Source organism: Pundamilia nyererei, unplaced genomic scaffold (genome assembly GCF_000239375.1).
Source record: "Pundamilia nyererei isolate P.nyererei 1_Seehausen unplaced genomic scaffold, PunNye1.0 scaffold00056, whole genome shotgun sequence".
Classification (NCBI taxonomy): Eukaryota; Metazoa; Chordata; class Actinopteri; order Cichliformes; family Cichlidae; genus Pundamilia; species Pundamilia nyererei.
Window position 1 is genome coordinate 301,795 of NW_005187457.1, and position 20,792 is coordinate 322,586.

At 41.3% G+C, this 20,792-nt stretch overlaps 1 protein-coding gene across 3 annotated transcripts in view; it reads right to left on the reverse strand.

Moving 5' to 3' along the window:
- Positions 1 to 131: 131 nt before the first annotated feature.
- Positions 132 to 20,792, reverse strand: part of pip5k1ca (phosphatidylinositol-4-phosphate 5-kinase, type I, gamma a) — a 52,140-nt gene continuing 31,479 nt past the window's right edge. The window contains exons 7-19 of one of the 3 annotated variants that reach the window (XM_005733973.2): positions 20,070 to 20,369; positions 19,194 to 19,402; positions 18,005 to 18,088; positions 17,805 to 17,853; positions 15,477 to 15,561; positions 13,953 to 14,114; positions 13,409 to 13,550; positions 13,086 to 13,118; positions 12,738 to 12,857; positions 9,552 to 9,822; positions 6,494 to 6,562; positions 5,322 to 5,411; positions 132 to 3,184 (exon numbers count right to left, since the gene is read on the reverse strand). In XM_005733973.2, coding sequence (XP_005734030.1) covers positions 3,182 to 3,184; positions 5,322 to 5,411; positions 6,494 to 6,562; positions 9,552 to 9,822; positions 12,738 to 12,857; positions 13,086 to 13,118; positions 13,409 to 13,550; positions 13,953 to 14,114; positions 15,477 to 15,561; positions 17,805 to 17,853; positions 18,005 to 18,088; positions 19,194 to 19,402; positions 20,070 to 20,369 — 1,617 coding nt within the window. In that variant the 3' untranslated portion in view covers positions 132 to 3,181. The remainder of the gene's footprint in view (positions 3,185 to 5,321; positions 5,412 to 6,493; positions 6,563 to 9,551; positions 9,823 to 12,737; positions 12,858 to 13,085; positions 13,119 to 13,408; positions 13,551 to 13,952; positions 14,115 to 15,476; positions 15,562 to 17,804; positions 17,854 to 18,004; positions 18,089 to 19,193; positions 19,403 to 20,069; positions 20,370 to 20,792) is intronic. The other 2 variants (XM_005733974.2, XM_005733975.2) reach the window with 2 other exon arrangements.

A 20,792-nucleotide genomic window follows, 5' to 3' on the forward strand; every position in this document is an offset into this window, starting at 1 on the left:
GGGTTGGTGTTACAGAGGTGGATGCTATGGTTATGGTGACATGGAGGCAGATGATCCAATGTAGTCAAACAGAGCCGCCAAAAGAAGAAAAACCACCCAACAAAGAACTAAAACACATCATCTCCATGGACAACAATTCATAGAACTGCTTTATTTCGTTTTCATTCTGATTGAGTCCAAACACACGCACACACAGTCATCTATTTATCCTCATGTATAAATAGATGAATTTACACAGATATACATAAATACACATTTCTGATATGCATATTCATTTTGATATCATGCTATGTCTCTGTAAAGGACTCTTCCTATTGGATGAGGGCACACAGGGATTTGAAAACACACACAACACAGCTGAACAGTTGGAAGAATCCCTATTGATCTGCATGTACATTAAACCCCACAAATCTTTCGGTTTTGGATATCATACAAAGACACAGCCGTGGTTTGCAAACCATAAATATACAGCAGCTGCATCTCAATAAACACACTGAAGAATATGGTACAGTAAAATCATGTAGATTGCAATCATTTCTTGCCCAGCAGCAAAAATGAAACCAAACAAAAATAATATTTTCCCGATTCAAATGGAAAATATATTTGTATATCTTTATATATGTATTTATAGTTTTATGTACACATTCTCAGGAGCACAACTATGAGAAAGAAAAATAAATATTACAGCACAAGTGGAAAAAAAATATAAACAACAGACCTATATGTAAAATTTCCTAATAAGGCAATTAACGTAAAAGCTAAACTGTACAAAATATTGCTGCTATGGTCTTCATCTGATGAACAACAGCAAACTGATTACAACTGGCCACTGCACGTCATGAGAACAAACCGATTCTTATTTTACAACACCTGACATTGATGTAACCTCCCTTACACACAAACACACGTAAAAAGGTACCAACGAACCGAAGAAACTGCCTGTAGTTAGTTTAAAAAACCCAAAAACCTCCAAATCTTTAAGTCTTTAAGATGTCAGCCACAGAGAGACTACAGTAAACACTAAATGTACAATGACTGTGATTGATGTCACAGACACATGTGCACACACACACACACACACAATCACACAATCCTAAAACAAATACTGTCCAAATATCAGCATGTGTGAGCAGAGACTCTTATCTAAGAACTCGAAAATATGACTTCTGGATAATGTGACGAGTGTTTATTTGGCCTCTACCACTAGTTCGTCTTCAGGTCCTTTTAATGAGTGCAAACAACGTTCAACCCATTCACAAACTGCTGTGTCTCACCAAGCCAACACGCACTGCGTTCACTGGAATATACAGGTAACAGCTACGATATCGACCGCAAACACTACAACTGGTGCTCTACATCTACAAACATTGGAAAGATTCCCCGATTTCTTGACGTGAGGAGGTGATGTAGAAAAAGATATGCCGATTCTACTGTTACAAATGATCCCTGTGCGTCGGTCCGAAAGCAGGGCAACACTGGAAGACATTGTGTAGACATGAAAATTACTCTAATGACAATGTCTGCTGCCTTAGTGTTGTAATTGACGCCTTCTATTTTGAAGGCAAGAGTCATCACCCTCAGATATTGGAACAACATGTGGTGTAGTGGAAAACAACACTGAATTAGACAACACATGAAAAAGAGAACAAAATACCGCAAAATACCGCAGTGAAGAAAATGAGCAAAACAAAAAGTCTTTGGATGCAAATAGATAAAGAAAAAAAAAAATTAGTGAAAAGTACCAGTCGTGAATATTACAATCAAATACAAACAGACAAATAAATAAAAGTTCACAGTAGTAAAAACAGCTGAAGAAAAGTTTAGAAATGAAAATATAACAACAGGACTTAAGTTTTAATAATGCTGTAGATGAATGTTTTTGCTTTTTTTAAAGTTAAACTGCATATTTTCACTACTTTAAAGGATGACAGAGATATCTGGATGTTCTGCTTTGATTGGTTTAAAGTGGTTTTCACTGTAACTCCTGTACTGCAAGCACAGAGCCCTCCAACATCACGGGATACAGAAGAGTAATCCACTGACTCAGGGGGAAAAAAAAAAGAAAAAGCTCTATTTATCCGAGTTATGTTAGGCTGTGGTTGCTGCCTAGTAAGACATACTTTGCACACTTGGTTTTGCAAAAATCTTTTAGCAAACTGTTCTGAATTTTGTGATGATGACCTCTGGTAAGATTATCATGGAAAAGCAGACACAGCTAATTAACTTCAACAGCAGCGGCATAGTGGAAATGGGCACCATACTGGCAGCAATTACAACCACTGAGCTGGAGATTTCCTTCGAACTGGTTGGAAACACAGCAGCCAGTGCAGTCACAGGATGACTGATATGTTCCAGTCTAAGGTAATTGCACTGGAGATAATTTTGAGATTAACGAGTTTAATTTCATTTTTCTTCAAATTAGGTTTCCTTACTGGGAGAAACCACTTTATATGCTCCTAGTTCTGGATGTGCCATTCATTTTCTTTATTGAGAACCGAAGGCAGTAGTAGCATTAATATAGCTTCATTAAAGCCTCGCTACAAAAGATGAACAGTTGCTTAAAAATGGAAAACTTTAATACTTTAAAACTTACAGGTACATTTCTATAAGGAGCATCCACTCAATTTAGCATTTTTTAAACCCGTATTTGTGTCATGGATCAATGTTTTAATGAGCTTCTTGTGGTGTTGTTTGATCACAGAACCCAGGAGATGTCTGCTGGCTAGTATGTGTGACCGCTTTGCAACATAAAGGATATCACGAATAAAAATGACTTTCAGAGATTCGTCGGGAAAGAGTCGGTTGGAGGGCTGTGTTAGTGTGAAACAGAACAAAAAGTAGGTTATCGTGGTCTTTTGGATGTGTCAAACATACAAGACTACATACAGCCTTATGCGCACTATGTCACACATACAATTATTTATTAAACTGATGTAATAAATTTCATTTGTCAAAGGGTGAAAGGCAGGGATGGTTGCAAACCAGTGATATCATCACTGTCAGGGTTTTTTCTCCCTCTGGTACTCTGGTACAGTCACTTTTCCCTCTCAGTGTGTTTCTGTATGCATGTTTTTAAATCCTGGTTCAGACAGAGATCGCGCTGCTGCCACTGAGGTCTGGACTTCAGACTGATGAGTCCTCTCCGCTGAGACGTTCACTCCTGTCTGCCAGAAAACAGGATTTACTGTGGGAGACAGACAGACTGAGTTAATGCATTCAGAAGAGTGAAAATGTTTCATTTCCCCCCTGGGTGTACAGCCTGTAAACTCTCATTAATTATTTGGAAATGATAAATAAACACCGAGCCATCAAATCAAAGTGCAGCTACAGATGAAAAGCAAACAAGAAGCCAGGACAGTGAGCTCAGGCAGAGTTCCTTAACAGCAGGTAAAGGCAGGTATAAAAAAAAAAAAAAAAAACTTTTTACAGGCTACGGCCGTCTGATTAGTCTGATTTTCCAGCAATAATCCCACATATAGTAAATATTTGTTGTATCTTCTAGAAACCACACTTTTTTACCTGGACTGTCTAAACAATCCCAATCAAACTATGAACACTTTCTACTCTTTAGCTCATGTTCCTCACCAGCTGACGTACAACTTTGTACGTGATGTTTTTTTGTTAGTTTGTTTGTTTACCAATGACATAACCTTTCTGGATTATTATAATTATGACCGGTTGGTGACTGGCTGCTGGAAGGTGAAATCTGCAGCGAAGAGGATACTGAAAACCTCCTTGTGATTGCTGTGGTTGGTAGTAGATTGCCATGGTTGCCCATAGTTTGCATAGGAGACGCTCACTTGCATGTAAATTGTGAAGCTGAACACGAGTGAAATTTGAAAAAACGAGAAACGGAGAACGTTCGCCTTCAGTTTAAAAATTGCTTCATATTGCTACAAACAAAATGCTTCCAAATGTGCAACTTTGACAACAAACAGTCTCCATTTCCGTCTTGCATCGGACTTTTCGCAGTTTCACGACCACTCGGCGAGCAGTTGGCAACTGTTTTCACACATGCCGGCGTCTTCGCTGCAAACTACAGGTGATTTCTGGAATCTGCTAATGATCAACGCAATCACACAGTTTTCAGTGCAACACCTTATTTCACTTAGTGCTAGCAACCTTCAGCAACCCCTCATCAACTGATTGGGGATAAACTTTTTTGGCAGACTGTTAAACTGAATTGAACTGAGCTGAATTTTCCCTAGCGACTGCTTGTTGCCAGGGATTCGCTGACTGGCCTTTAGGCTCTAGGTATGACTGAGGCTTTATATGCAGCTGATGGGGTCAAAATCTGTCATTCGAGCATTGCTGCTGTTCATTAGACAATGATGCTGCATTTTCAGTCACATGACTCTAGTCACATGATGATGTCACACTGATGGAGTGTAATTGGCCAAATTATACTGACATCTTACGTTTACAATAAGAAAGTGGAGCTCTGTGTTGTATGAGCTGTTGATTTTTGTTTTCTGCTTTTTTTTTTTTTTTAAAAAAGAAAATTGGTTAAGGTTTGGCAATTTTTTTGGGGGGGGGCTACCTAGTAAAGAAAGGTCTAGCGTGAGAAGCAGATGGAAAAACAAAATGAGTTGGGAAAAAACAGATTATTGTCGCTTTTGCATTAAAGCGACATTAACAAAGTAGACTGGCTCACAAACACCTCGTAAAGTTAACAAACCCAAACTAAAGTGACCTAAACGCCATTCTGACTTTAAATTTGCATAAGTTTGAGTGACTTATTTGTCTAATTTACATAACTGTTAAATTCGGTAGTATTTAAATATAAACTTAAACCAGAAAATAAACTCGTTCCTCATAAACTCAAAAGAACTCATCACATTGCCTCCGACAGACTCAATAACTAGAAACCGGGTTTTGATGTTCAATAAATTGCAACTTGTCAGGTTAGTCTAAACGGCTTAAGCAGAATGAGCCATGGCGCTCTGGTGACACATGAGCCGATGGATGTGTGTGTTAAAGTCTGAGCAGCTTGTTGTTGGAGGGACGCGGGATGGCTGGTCGTGGACTAAATGATCACAGAGGCAGTCGATGACCATTTCCACCCGTTTGTCAATGAACAATGAATGCTGTAATGTAGGAGTGGGTTTCTGGACGCAGACCAAGCGTACTCTTGAAATAGTAATGGACTTTGGGACCTGAGAAGCTTTGCCTACATTTACTGTAGCAGCTTCGTGCAGAGTGTAGCGTTACAGCTCATCCTTCCCTAAGAACAAACCCAAACATGGTCCCGAACAAATTTCATTCCACTTCTGGGGGAAACTTTCTGTGCTTCATATTTTAGTCCGATGCATCTCACTTACTGTCTCTCTTTCCCAATCCCCATCTGGCAGGGCCTTAGACTCTGAGCCATAGTGTAGCGGAGAGTACACCCAGGTCCTGTCCTCTGGAGGCTGTTTTTACACACCCACCACAGCAGAGGGGGCCAGAGGGACAGAGGAAAGGCCAGAGGCACAGAGACAAGCAGCAGGGGCAGGCAGGAGAGAAAGACACAGGAGATCACAGGAGAAAAGACAAGACAGGAAATGAAAATTAGGGATGCATTAAGGAGGAATGTTGTTGAGACATACTGGAGAGTGTGAACGTTGAAAGTGTTTGGAAGGATGTGTTCATCCTGGCTGAATTGAACATGATGTTAATATCTTATACAAAAACAAACCAAAAAAAATGCTGTAAACATGTAAATATAAAGATGAACCTCAGTGATGTGTGCCTGAATCACATGTCTTGGTGTTTTGTAACATTTGGACTAAGTCCTGGGGAGCAAAGCAAGGGATGAGCTGCTAAATCATCCAAGCGGGAAGTATGAGGAGCGAGAAGGAAGGAGATGGGAATGGCGAGCGGGGGGTAGCCAGGATGCCGGGACATTCAGACACAGACACAGAAAGCATCCTCGTCAAAGAAAAGCAAGGGAACAAGATGTCTTTTTCCCCTTTTCCAACAAGCAAACATGCCTTTTGTTTTATGTGTTGTTGTTGTTCGTTTGAACTCAGTGTTGTTTAGAGTCTCTAAAAAGTCTCGCCATTATCATTCTCGGGGTACCAGCCCTTTAAGATAGGGAAGCCGCTGCAACACGGCAACAGGTAACAGGGATGGAGGTGGATGTCACACACTCACACGCTTGCACATGTATATTTACACACACACACACAAAGTTCAGCACATTGCAATAAACACACTAACTACACAGGTGCAAAGAGAAATAAAGCAAGCTGTCAGTGAGTGAGGAAACAAATACTGAAAAGAAGATGAATATAAAAGAAACTGCCAAATAAGAAGCTTCCTGTCACTTTTTTAACCTGCTGTGAACAGGTTTTGTTCTTTAGTTTCAACATGATCACAAAACAACACAATCAGTTGATAAATCACAAGAATCACAACAATCCAAAAAACCTTATTTCCTCTCAACACTGCAATCAAATATAGCCTAACAACGGGAATAAGGCCACTGCTCTCTAACTTATATCTCACTTACTGGCTGACCAGACTGGCATTTCCTCCTTTGTCGGAAAGGAGAGACCACCCAGGTCCTCCCATCAGGAAACTGACAACAGCAGAGGTACATGACAGATGGACAAACAAAGACAGATGAAAAGCTGAAAATAGGGTGGAGGGGGACACGGGGCGAGGAGGGAAACTCAAAATAAAACACTGACGATAAAAAAAGGAAGCATGCTGGGGTGAAAATGGAAAAGGCGCGGATACACTGGATAAGTCGATGGTCACAGCTAGATTCACGTGTTTGGCTGCCGCCTCTGTTTTCATTTCCCGCTTGCATGCAACAACACCATCTCGCCACTTTCATTATGGCTTCTGAAGAAAATCACAATAATGAGAACATGTGAAATAAGAGAGAGCGCATGGAGGGAGTAAACAAAGGATGTGAGGTGGAAAGAGAATGGCAAAAAACTGAACGTTTGAGCGAAGAGGTGTAACGGGTTAATGGGGTGGACATGAGAGGCAACAGAAATGAGAGTGGGCAAAAGAAGAGAAACAAACATATGATGTGAGTATGGATGTGAATCATAAAAACTAAACTCCCAATCAATCTCTTCTTTTCAGTCTCGCAGCTGTGCTGTTTTTTTTAATGGGGAACTACACAAGCTTAAATGCTGACAAATCTTCAAAATTCAGACATATACTTAATTTCCATCTCTGGAAAATCTACAATTTAAAACCATTAAATTGTTCCAGCAGCTTGATAGACTATTAAACAGAGTCTTGGGATGATAAACTGGGTTTTTATGCATCACAATTCGCTCCTCCTTGCAGAAATGATGGAACAAATCTCACAAGCACTGAAATCTAATTCATATTGATTTTCTCAAGTAAAAGACGTTCCCATAATTTGGTCGTGTTAAAATAAGCAAACCAAAATGTGCAGAAAATCAGATTAAAGAGATATTTTTATAGGAGTGATGTAAACGGATATTTTCTGTAGTCCCAACAGACCTGAGTGTGATCTTGATCTATCTAAAGCAAAGCCATGCCTTCCCTTGAAGGACCTTGAAAAGCTCATTCATGCTTTTATCACTTCCAAATTGGACTACTGTAATTCTCTCTACTCGGGCCTCCCATATTCTTCTAGTCACCGGCTCCAGTTAGTTCAAAATCCAGCTGCGCGTCTCTTAACTGGCACTAGAAATTATGATCACATCACACCAGTTTTAGCCAACTTGTATTGTATCAATTTACCTTTAAAATTCTAAACAATTTGGCTCCCAGCTGACTATGTGAACTCCTCCATTTGTATATTCCTAATAGAGGACATAGATCTTCCAATCAAATGCTCCTGACGCAACCGAGGTCTCATCTGAAGTCCAGAGGTGATCGGGCCTTTGCTATCGTAGCACCCAGACTCTTGAATAACCTCCCTCCTTATATTCAGTCCTCAGAGTCCATCCAGTCTTTTAAATTGCATCTTAAAACTTATTATTTTGTCTGGCTTTTGATTCAAACTAGTTTGTTATTTCGTGACTAGTTATGCTGTTTACCCATATTGTTTCCTGCCCTCCTTTTAACTGTTTTTTATTCTGTCTTATGCTATTGCTCTGACCGACCGTGAAGCACTTTGGTCAACTTTGTTGTATTATTATTCAATAATAATAATAATTATTATGCTATAGAAATAAATTTTGATTTCATTGGATTTCATTTTAGACATTAGGCATTTAAACACTGCTCCAGATTGTAGCATGTTAATAATTTCATTTGAAACTTCTGAGAAATAATTTCCGAAACACGTGTCTTGCTCTTCATGTGTGAGTGAACCGGAGCAGCACCTGAAGGGTTTAAGATTGGAACAAGCCTTTTGGGCAATCATGCAGAAATCCTATTTATTCTTCAGAGCGAGAGGAGAGCACAAAAAGACGAAAGGCTAAACTGAGTATTGTGGTACAAATCCAGTCTAAACACACTTGTCCGTACTCATTTTATACTGTAGTTTGTGTTGTTGGCATTTCATCAGCAGCTAATAGAACAACAAGCTCTTTGCCACTCCATGAAGTCCCTTCTGAGCGCTCTGCCTGTGGCATGCTTCTTTGTAGTTACACTTCAGGATGTGTGTGGTGTCACTTTTTGTCACGCAGTGCTACAGACCCCCTGCTGCTGTGCACAGAGAGAGGATCTCCTGCTTTTGAAGCTTGTAATGGGCGTCAGCCACAGCCGGGTAGATGAGAAGGCTGTTAAATTACTGAGGGAGCTCACAGACTAACCTGTTGGTCATTAAAGTTTCTCAAAGCCACATTAGAAGGTGTTTAATTCCTGACAGGCCAAGTGAGAACGTTTCTATCTGTAACTGTGATCACTAGCTCTGCTCTCCTTCACCCGATGCTCATACATTCATTTATAGCTACGCTTTTGGGTAGACTGCTAGCACAATACTATCTGACAGTACTGAGACTGAGCAGATGAAAATGGGGGGAAAAAAGCTTTAAATGTTATTTAGAAAAATCCTGTGAGTGTGTGTGTGTCTGAAGGTTGGCTCGAGATCATTTGAGAGGGGGAGCAACAAAGTGAAGGTATACATCACTCTAATATCACTCAGCAAACACTCCAAACCAAAGCGCACACCTGTGTTTAAAGAAAACATTTTGGGAAATATGCCTCTTGCTAAGAGGTAGATGAGAAGAGTGACTCGACTCTCACATCTAAACACTAATCTACCTGCCAACAGACTAAGCTGAGCATTAAAAACAGGATAACAGATATCAGTCTTATAACTTGCCTCCAGCAAGAAAGCAAAATGTTTCCCAAAACATTTCAATTAGCTGAAAGCACCACACACTGCAAACAAGAGCTGCGCACACTCTTTTTCCCGTACCAGCCTGATCCTCCGCTCCTTTCCTGTAGTCTATGTGTTAGCGCATCTGTAGGACAGCATCAAACAATTCAGTCTATTCAGTTAAGATACACCGACTCTGACGTGATGATGTGATGGCTAAAAAAACAAAGCCAAACTAAAAGATTAGAGAAGTGATGAAAGCTGCTGCTTTGTGTTTGCTGCACATGTCCGAGGGTATGTTTGTACTTACAAAGTAGATATCTGTGATTGGCACATCGTCGTCGTCATCAACCGAAGCCTGACTGGTGCACCCTGAACCGGACACCTGGCTGGCCCTGTCTGCTTCCACCGCCACTGCCTCCTTTTGGCTGTATGTGGCTTCTTCGGGTGGCCCCGGGGAGGAGGAAGCAACTAGGGCAGATGAGGATGCGGAGGAGGCAGCCTCAGGTGCTGACGAAGAGCCTGAAGGTTCTGCTGCGGCACCGTCTAGAGCGTCTGCGCCGGCTACTTCCTGAACATCACTGTGGAAAAACGAATATTGTATTGTTAGAAAATGAATGCAGGGAGAGGGTCTCCAATTGGCAGCATTAAATTAGCTGTTAATAGTTCTTTTATATGTATGCAGACAAGCACAACTGGATTACTTTGATTCAAGAAGAGCGTAACTATGTGGTCAAAGCGCAGCACACAGTTTCAGGTATTTATAAAAATGTTGCATCCTGTTCAATTCACCTCACTTTATGTATTAATGTATTTTAACAAGAGCAGAAACAAATCTGCCTGCACATCCACCTACACACAGACCCACAGCCGTTAAGAGCCATTAATTGGGTCACTTGCCATAAGCCACTTTCCAGCAGCAGGGCAGAAGAGTGGGACCAAGCTATTAGAGAAAATTCAACAGCTGTGCGTATATGTGCGGTGGGGGTGTTTGTGGTTTAGATGCTTAAGCTTAAAGATTTGCCAGCTGGCTGTGTGCTGCCACAATCCTTTATTGTTCCTGACCAGATCATCGACTATTAGGAAGGATTTAGGCACATCCACATTGCTTTCTCAGCTTCTGTGTTTGAGTTTAGCTCCACCAGAGGAAAAGCCCGGCAGCAGGCCAAGCAAGCAAAAAAAGGAGACTTGGCATCTCCAAGTGAAGAACTGAATGGCTGAACAAACGAGGGGGGACGGGATGATTGTTGCCATGCAAAAAGATGTTCCCTTACTCAGTTCGTCTCAGCCCATTTCACTCCACCTCTTTCTTTTTATTTATTTATTTATTTTTTACACAAAATTTTTCACTACACAGTTTTTTCTGCCTGCCTTCTTCACAAATTGCTCCTTATATTTATCTTTTCTTTTCATCTTCTAATTAAATATACAATTTCTCCACTTCATGTCGGCCTTCTCACCTCCATCCAACCCATTTCCAAAGCTGCAGGTGTGTTAGAAGCAGCTTCTCAGAGGAGCGTTGAGGCAGTTAATCCATTCGCCTATCACTGTCTCGGCTGCTCTCGCCACCCCTTCCTTCCTCCCCGCCAGCTCTTTCCAGACCCCCAGGCCTTATGTCTAGCCACTGCCTTCTCACCATCAAACCCAATTATTCAGTTGGCTTCCCTCGGCAACCGCACCCCAATCTCCACTGACCTGACTCCAGGAAAACTCCATCGTGTTTACATTACGTCTGTTTAAGTCTGTAAAAATGAAAGTTATTTAGTTTTTGTTTTCAAAATCCAGAGCGGCATAAAGTGTTGCTCTAACTCTCTTTGTTTCACCTTGAAATTAAAACTAACATGCAATCCAATCTAGTTAATCAGAAACATTTTAAAATATACAAAGTGTGGGATAATCGCAGCTTTATGGGCGGTAGCCTCAGGCGTGAAAGCTTCCCGACCCACTACCCTACTTTTTCTGATCGTTTCCCCCATGTTTGGGTTTTTTGGATTTAGTGTCTGCACCATGTTCCCATTTAAAAAAACAGGAGATAAACACTCCTTATGTATGCATGTGGGCACTCTCTCATAACCTAATTACTATAGATGCATGCCCCTAAATTCACCTGCAGCATTTATTTCCCCATAACAAGAGAACCCTGACCTCATGAACAAATGGGTTAAGCTGCTTTCAGTGTTTCTCTGTGTTCCACTGTGTGTGTGTGTGTTTGTGTGTGTGTGAGACAGGTGAGGTGTGTTTACCTAACAGCTGGCTAAGTCCAGCTGAGACACAGGCAGCAGGTTATTTATAGTATGGTGTCAAACTGAGTCATATTGCGGTAATAGAGGAGCCTCGTTCTAGCTCTTTCTGTATTTGGGTCACATGTATGATAAGAGCTGCCTCTTTCTTTCACGTCTTTCTGTCGTTTACAGTGAAAAGGACAGAGGCTGTGACTTTGTTTCTTTTATTCATAATGGTGGAAAATATTCATCATTAAGCATTTTGTGGGACTAATATGGCAACATGTCAGGTGGCAGCTGTATTACATCGTTTTTATCTATTTTAAATGAGGATATTTTTTTAAAGTATACAAATACTTAGTCCGTTTACAGGTACTGAGAAACGCTTGCTTAAAGAATACACTTTAGACCAAAGCATTGGTTCGTACCGCCCCCTAACTCTGGGTGAGGCCAACAGATAGAATAAAGATGGGAACCATGAAATAATGAACCCCAAGCTGCACTAGTTTGCATGTGTCCATGGGAAAGACACTGAACTCTAAATGAACCCCAATGCATCCATTAATGTGTGTATGTGATGGATAAACCAGTGTGGATACCACGTTCATGATGCAAATCTCCCGTTCCACCACATCAAAATATGTTTACTGTGGAGACTATTTGAGTACAGTACATGTTCTCTTTTTGCTTGTTTTCTCTCAACAGGTGATCGAGATGATTTTTGTGACACGATGCTTGAAGCAGCCATCAGAGGATGGTCACATTGTGGTCATAAAGAGATGGACACGGTCAGCGAGAATGCAAAAGTAGACTTTGGTATATAAACGATGCTCAGTTAGTACTAAGCACCCCTTCTTTTGGACCATTCTCTGCAAACCTTAGAGATGTTTGTGTGGGAAAATCCCAGCACCAACAACCATGCCATGTTCAGAGTCACGTAAATCACATTTTTGCTCCTTTCCCCTTTAGCACGTCTGTGGTGTAAAACGTGCCACCAAAAGTTCCTCCAAAGGTTCCTGGTATCTATCGAAAAATCTTAAACATGTTTTGCAGCTGGCTGACCAACGATGTAAAAGTCGATGTTGGCACAGGTTTAGGATATTTAATTAAACTCAGTGTTATGTGAATACACAGGTTACAAGTGTGTTTCTGATGTTTTGTTCTTGTAAATCAACTGACAAGAAGCGCATTCGTCTCTCCAACATCAGATTTTAAGTCTAAGTTTGAGGATGACTTGTGTTTACATAGTGTTTATCCTTGTGTTGTTGGACTACCTGATTTCAGGTGAGGGCTGAGGAACAGAGATGGTGGGCTCACTGTCGTGTCTCTTCAGCTCCACCTCCACTGTGATGGTCTGCTGATCCTCCTCACGCACACGCAGCTCCTCCTGGGTCCTGAAAACACAAGCAGCCTCATATAAAAAGAAAAACGCGCAGAGGAAATGAAACGCCAAAACACACACACGAGGAGGAAAAACGGGCCTAGTCATAAACACACTGACATCAGATTTTCTCTGCCACCCACCCACCACACCCAGGAGTGTTTAATGCTATGAAAACATACAACAAGTGAGTGTTTGTGAAACAAGCTAATACATTTTGTGACTCTGGACTCAGACTCACCTCCCATCATGGCTAAGCGACTGGGTGTGCCTCCTGAAGACAGAGGAAACACAGTCAGTAAGAGCAACATGCTTTAAGGCGCACACTGGTGAATTCTGACAACACAACTTTAAGCTTAAGTTTAAGAAATAAGAGTTTGGAAATAAAACCAGTTATATTTCAGACTAAAGCATACCAAAGCCATTAATTACAGTGTTAACTGTCCCATATATGAACTTTAATATTTATAAGCTCATGTATAATTAAAAGGGCAGTGAACAGATGGATTCCCTGTGACCATCTAATATATAAATGTTTTAAAAGATGTGTGTGTGTGTTAGTACCTATAGCGGGGGTGTTCGGCCGTGTCAGAGGGAGATCTCTCAGGAATGGACAAAGAGGTGGTGGAGGAGAGCGTAGTGGCAATTGATGCTGTAGTGGCCTCCTCGAATGATGGAGGAGTACATGGAAGAAGATCTGGTCTCCCTGGTGGACAGACACAGGTACAGTCATTACAGTTTATCTTGGAGAGAGCTGGCACCTGTCAGCAATCTTTTTTTTTTGGCATTTTCCTCCTTGGATGCCTCCTGGGCGAGGTGTTCTGAGCATGTTCTACTGTGAGGAGGCCCCAGGGCAAAGACAGGACACGCTGGAGAGATTATATCTGTCAGCTAGCCTGGGAATACCTCAGTGTTCCCCCGGATGAGTCGAAGGTTTTTTTCGGGGAGAGTGAAGTTTGGGTTTCTCTGTTAGGCTACTGCCCCCGCAACCCAGCCACATATACATGGTAGAGAAAGGATGGATGGATGGAATATGCTGTTGTAAAACTATATACCGTGTTCCATCTTTGTTAATTTTATCATAACACACAGCATGCAGTGTATTTACCCTCGTCCTCCAGCGTTGGGAAGCTGCGAGCTCCTCTCAGGTCGTAGATATTCTCGTCTCTCTCAGAGGGCAGCTGGCTGGCTGACCAAGCTGCACCAGGACCACCACACTTGGGCACCGTCAAGGACACACGACCCTTCTTTGACGGAGAGGACTTCAAAGCTGAGGAATAATTTACAATAAGGCTTTTATTTACAGTGATGAACCTGTGTGTTGTGTTGAGGGTTAATAGTTTGGGGTATTTAGCTTACAGTATACACAGCCTTTAAGTGACAGTTTTTATGATCTCTCTCTCTGTATCTATCTATCTATCTATCTATCTATCTATCTATCTATCTATATGAAGTCTGAAATGAATTTTTACTTTTTAAAGACCTTTTCAGGAACTTGTTCTGTGTTTGTTTTTAGTGACCATTATATTGTTTCTTTATTTTCCCTTTTAATTCCTGAGAAAATCCCTTTAGGTTAGGAATTTGTTTGGGTTTAGCAGAAACAGGAAATTGGGATTTCAAGCAAACATCGTGACTACATACACCATTTCTGAACATATATAAATGAATGTAAACTCTTATAAAACATGGAACAGTCTGAAAACACATAATTCAGTGGGGTAGATTCTTGTTGGATATCTATACTGATAGGCACTGGGTTATGTTGCCACAGAATGATGTGACATTCTATGATGGGATCAAAGTGAAAAAAATGATGCAGTCCATTTTGATGAAATTTCATAGCAGCAACTCAGAATGGTGCTCATTAGTTTGTATAGACCTCAAGTGCTTGTATGCATGCCTGACAGTGTTAGAGTACGGTCCTAAGGAGGTGACGGATGGTGTCCACTGGGATCTCCTTGGATCTCATGGATCACGGATTTCCCTCCATGGACATGCCTCCCCAGACCATCACTGACCCACCACCAAACAGGGCGTCCCGAACAGGCAGTTTAACACTCTCCACGGCTTCTGCAGACCCTTTCACATCTATCACATGTGCTCAGGGTGAACCTGCTCTCATCTGTGAAAATCACAGGACACCAGAGGTGGACCTGCCAATTCTGGTATTCAGTGGAAAATGCCAATCAGGCTGCACATTGCCAGGCAGTGAGCACAGGGCTCTCAGGCCCAAGAGTCAGAAACGGTCAGAAAAGACTAGGGGGGCATAAAATGTCAGGGGTGTCCATTCCCGTTTTGGGGGTCGTCTCATTGTTACCCCTCCCGTATGCCTGCTTTTAATTTTATTAGCACCAAAGCAGCTAGAACTGATTAACAACCCCCTCTGCTTAAATCTAACCTTAGCTAACCAAGGCTGAAAATCTCATACACATACCCTGTGTACTCTTTACAAAATGCTTAAAAGCAGTGCAAATAAAAGCAAATAGAGATCCAACAGATGTATTTTCCTAAAATGATATGAACTAAAAAATCTTTCAGCTGCTGTATCTGATTTTTCTATCAAGACTCGACACTGAAAGTGTGTGGCACTCTCCTTCTCTCTACCTATGGCAACTTCTTAAATGAAACTCACAGGAGCTCTTCTTGAAAACTGTGGTGCTCATGAACTTCAAGAATCTGTCGGCATAGAATCCTGGCCGGTGGACCGATACAGTGTCCTGAGGGAGAGACAGAGAGATTAATGAGACAAATGGTGCATGAATAAAATGATCAAACTGGTGCTCGCAGTAGATTAAAACTGTCTGTGTTTTTCAGTGACCCATTTCAGTAATTCTTCTCTCTGGGCCAAACCACACGAGTGAACGACACCTGCTACAGACACGCAGAAACACAGTCAGACGAGGCTACAGACCCAACTCTTCATTATTTATGTTTCAGCAGACGGAGATAAGACAACACCAGCAGACTGACAGATGACACTTGGTGTTTGGTTTGAGACAGAGGACAGTAGGGGCGGCGGAAGCAATGAAGAGAGAGAATCTCAGTTATTAGCTTTTTTTGTTTCAGCATCACTGTTGCTCAATATGTAATGTTGCGTGTGGCTCGGAGGTCGTGCTGAGGATCCATTGTCGTCAGCAACAGTGACGAACAGGACGCTGTTTGCTCTCCCACACGTCTCGCTTGTCAGGGTGTTTCGGAGTGGGAGCTTGGAGTAAAGAAAGGAGGCGGGGAGATTCATGGGACTGATTTTCTGTTTTGTGCTGTAAATCTTTCTGTATCAGATTCCCTGTAAAATCAGACTTGGCAGAACAAAATATAAAATACTGTGTGTAGGCAGCTGCTGATCTTAATGGCTCCGTTTATGGAAATAACGCTACTTAAATGAATGTGGTTGCAATTTGCTAATAATAAAGTGTTTCTACGGCATTACAGTTTTAAGGCCCACATGATTTTCAGAATGAGCAACGGACAGTGTTTTTCCTCAGAGTTACATTGTTTTAGTAGTGGTAGTGGAGGAGAGATACCTATGGTTTTATAAATAAATTAGTAAATAACACTTTACATACAATAAAAAACAGATTAATGTTGAAATTACGGAGCTATTGAACTTTTAAAATATGAGTGGACTGAAGATGTAACTCCATGGTGTCGTTCTTGGGATGTGTGCTAAAGGCTAAGATATACCCGGGTGGCCTGCATAAGTGAACTCTGGAGTATATGTGGGATAATCTATCATGAGCACAGGACAAAGGACAAAACTACAAGTCAGCTACACAGTACAGGAGCTTCTCAGCTGTGGAAACCCATGCCATGAAGCTCCCTGTGGACAATTTTTGTGCTGATGTTAATGCCAGAGGAGGCTTGAAGCTCTGTATTGACTCAATGTTATCGAATCAGCAGAATGTTTGAGACTTCTATGCACAAAAGAGCCTTTGTCCATTTAGCACCCTTGACTTGGAATGAACTGCAGAACTGGAAAATAACTGAATTAATTTCATTTCATTTAGTGCTTTTAAAGCAAAACTAAGAGTCCCTGAGGCCAAGTCCATAACAAGCAACAGTTTCAATTAGATTGTTTGTCATTTTAACTGAATTTTATTTAATTCTATCTTTATTTTATTTGATTTTTCATTTCTTTTTTCACGTGTGTTGTTGCTGCCTGTGTTTAATTGAGTAACTGTGAGAGACTTGCTGCTGCCTATCTTGGCCAGGTCTCCCTTGAAACAGGTTTTTAATCTCAATAGGATCCTCCTGGTTAAATAAAGATTAAATAAATAAAAGAAAAAGAAAAAACTTCACCACTCTGTGACACTGCCCTGTAACTTTATAGGGTCTGCCACACTGTTACTACTTTGCGGTGGTTCCTAAATGTTTCCAGTTTGCAATAATACTACTTAAAGTATGCTGTGGAATATTCAGGATGGAAGAAACTTCACTGACTGACTTGTTGAAGCGGTGGCATTCAAATTGCAATACAACACTTCATTGTGTCACAAATGGCTGATTGATTGATTTTATACACCTGTTGCAAACAGACTGAAAAACCTGAATTCAAAGATGAAGAGACTGTGAGGCCCATTAACTGACATACAGAGATATACTGGTATTATATACACTAGCATAAGGATTTGTTGATAGTACATCAAAAAATATAATAAAAAAAAAATTAAAATGAGTTCAAAATGTATTTGGGTGGTACAGCGTGAGATTTAAAAAAAGCAATTCTTTCTATGTATTCAAAATAATTGACTTATTTTGAATAAAGCTTTAATAAGCAAAACCGGATAAAAGGAAAGACGGATGGAAAGTCTGGGATAGGTGTGGATTTACAGGTTTAGCCATGTGGATGGAGAAATAATGACTCAGGCAGGTAAGCTGACAGAAAATTGACATTTTGTGCCAATAAACCCTCTTACAATGTCGAAGCTCAGGAAAGAAACCCAAAAGCTAAAAAACTCACCCCATCATGCACCAAAGCCTTCCACGTGTGTTCCAGTTTCTTGATTAACCTGCAAAAACAAAGTTGGCATGGCAAACATGAATAAACCTAATGAACTTAAAGGTGTTTTAGTACAAAACACTGTGGCAGTAGTGTACAGCATGTACACATTATTTATGTCAGCATCATACAGACGTTTGGCTGATTTCTAAGATGATCACCTGTAAGACTGCAAGATGTCGATGATTCCGATGAAGAGAAGAAGCCTTTCTCCTTTTCCGCTAACGGCGGGGATACCGCCCATCCTGAAAGGAGAAGAGAAGTAAAGCTAAAATGAAATGTGGCAGGTTTGGGTGCCATCAATCTCCAGCCATCAGCTTCTCCACAGAGCTTATCTGATTTATTTTTCTCTTTCTTATCATCATTAGTCAGCTTTAGGATGTGTTCTTTGTGAGTAAAACAACATTTAATGTCAAACTACAACACTTATTCAAAATAAATGTATCTAGATTTAAAGCCGTACGACTCATAGTTGGGTTTAACTGAACAGAAACGTGAACCCCAGCTGTGGAGAGGATGACAGCATCGGGTCTGGTTCATCTTTGCAGTCTTCTGCTATTCCTACAGCTCATTCAGGTAACTGCAGGCATCCAGGCATTCACCTTTGACTAAATAATCCCATAAGTGCTTCTCTGCAATGTGAATGAATCATACCCTGGACCTTCAGTGCCTTTTAAACTTGTGACAGAAAATCTGATTTAATGAGATTTCAGAGTCAGATGATGTTTTTACCAGAAATTTGGCTTATGAGAATAAGCCTATAAAGGCAGGAAATGTTGGTTTCTTTCTACTTAAATCTAAGACTATAGAGTATTAGGGTACTTTAATGAATACTCAGATTTGTTAAGGCTAACTGCATCTTAGCAAGTCAGCAGGGTTTTAGTCTCTGCTGAACCTTTAATCTACACTGAACTCAACATTCGGACTTCTGACACAAAACCGCTGATTGCTTTACGGGCAAGATCTGAAGTTTGCATTTTCTTCAATTTCTTTTGAATTTGTCTGAAGTTGTGTATATTAAGCTCTAAGAGGCAGCACCAAAAGATGCAATTATCTTTTCAGGCTGAAAGCAGTTGAAATTGAAGCACTGAAATGGTTTACATTTAATTTGAAGGAACTAAAGTGTCGCATCAAGTGTGAGCATTAAAAGGGAACCAAGAGCTGAAGAGAGAGAAGAAGCGTAACTACTGAAAGCAGAATAACTTTAGGAGGGAGAGTAAGAGATAAAGGTAGATGAATAAGTTCTAACATTGTTATTTATCCTTCAGGTTGTTAGCTCGTATAAATGCGGGAAGTCGGAGACATGCACTCCCAAAAGCCTCTGCTGTTCTCCTCTCTGGCCAAACTCACGTGTCGTCTGTGTCAATAGACCCTCCGCAGGCAGCTCCCCCCTGGATGGACTCCATGGCTGTGGAGTACAGAGCCTTCTGCTGGGCCACGGGCCTTTTCTCATCGCTGTCACCCTGGGAGCCCTCCATCTGCCTCTCCCTCTCCGCTTGGTCAATGTTGTGGACCCCAAGCAGCAGGCTGTAGTCCATGATCTTAAAGCTTTCCAGCACCTGAGCACAAGACAGGCAAAGATAGTTGTCAGCGTGCAGTACCTATGAGACACGCAGCTTCTAAATCCTGACTGAAAGCTTTTATTTTTTATTATTTTAACATGTCCCCAAGAGGGATATAAAACAAATAACCGTGGAGATGTTAATGCTATACACAAGACAGAGTGGTGCACGGGCATGCCCACACTGATAAACAATGTATTTGACTGCCAGTGAGTGCACAAACACTGCTTTCCGAGTACTGTAAATGGAAACAGCAGACAGTGATTTACAAGAGAAAAAGCCAGCCAGCTACCAGACCAGACACCTCGTTAAACCTTGTACTCGTAACACAGCTCTAATTTATAGAAAGGGGTCCTGGGAATGACAAACATCATAACCTCAAGAAAAGTTTTTCTTCCGTTCCAGCTCCCCTGTCTACTCTCATCCATCCTCTTTTATCGATCAGGGCACCATGAGTATCATGGGCTTCCCCACCCTTCTTTTTAAAGACTTTTTATATGCTTCTTCATCTACCATTACTCTTTATGAGCCATTTAACGGATCCTGCATCACAACAAGCAAACCAACTTCACCATCTCCTCCCCTCCTGTCTGTCTCAACAGAAAACATAAGTAAAAAAGCTAAAACTAGTATTTGCATTTAGCTGTATATTCATATTTCTCACCAGGCAGTCCCTCTGCAGGGTCTTGGTCAGGGCATTGCAAGTGTCCTGGTCCATCATCAGGCCATCCTGCAAGTCTTGCATGAAGTCCAGGTCTTTGAAGGTGGGCCTGGCCTTCTCCCTCTCCTTCTTGGACGCTCGCCTCTTGTAGGTGGAGCCCTTCAGGTCGTACTTGAGGTGCATGCGCACCACGCGGGGGAGGACATTGTTCATAACAACCACACGGATGTTCTTGCCACCTGACTGGACACAGTAGAGGCCGAAAAACTTGGGCAGCAAAGTGCGAGGGTTCTGATTCAAGTTCTGGAGATGAGAAGAAAAGAGGGAGAACATGAGAAATGAACACCATAAGGAGACGCTGTGAGGGATTGAGCCGAAATGCAATATGTGTGAGGTACAGTAAGCTCACATGTAACAAAAATATATATATCTTTTAGAAGTTGTATGACTTCAGGCAGTGTTTCTGACACTGGAACAGAAATTGTTGCTTTTGATTAATGATATCCATTTCAGTTTAAATAAAAGCTTCAAAAACAGCACAAAAAGGAACGCCACTGAACACAAAGAGGCATTTTTCTCCTCATGGGAACGTGACGGAACGAAACATACACGAGGAAGAGGATAGCTGATACATGTTACGCAAACAGTTGACTGACAAACAACACATGATTCTCAGTGTACACACACTTTGGCTACGGTTACATATTCACCACCTGATCGCACCAG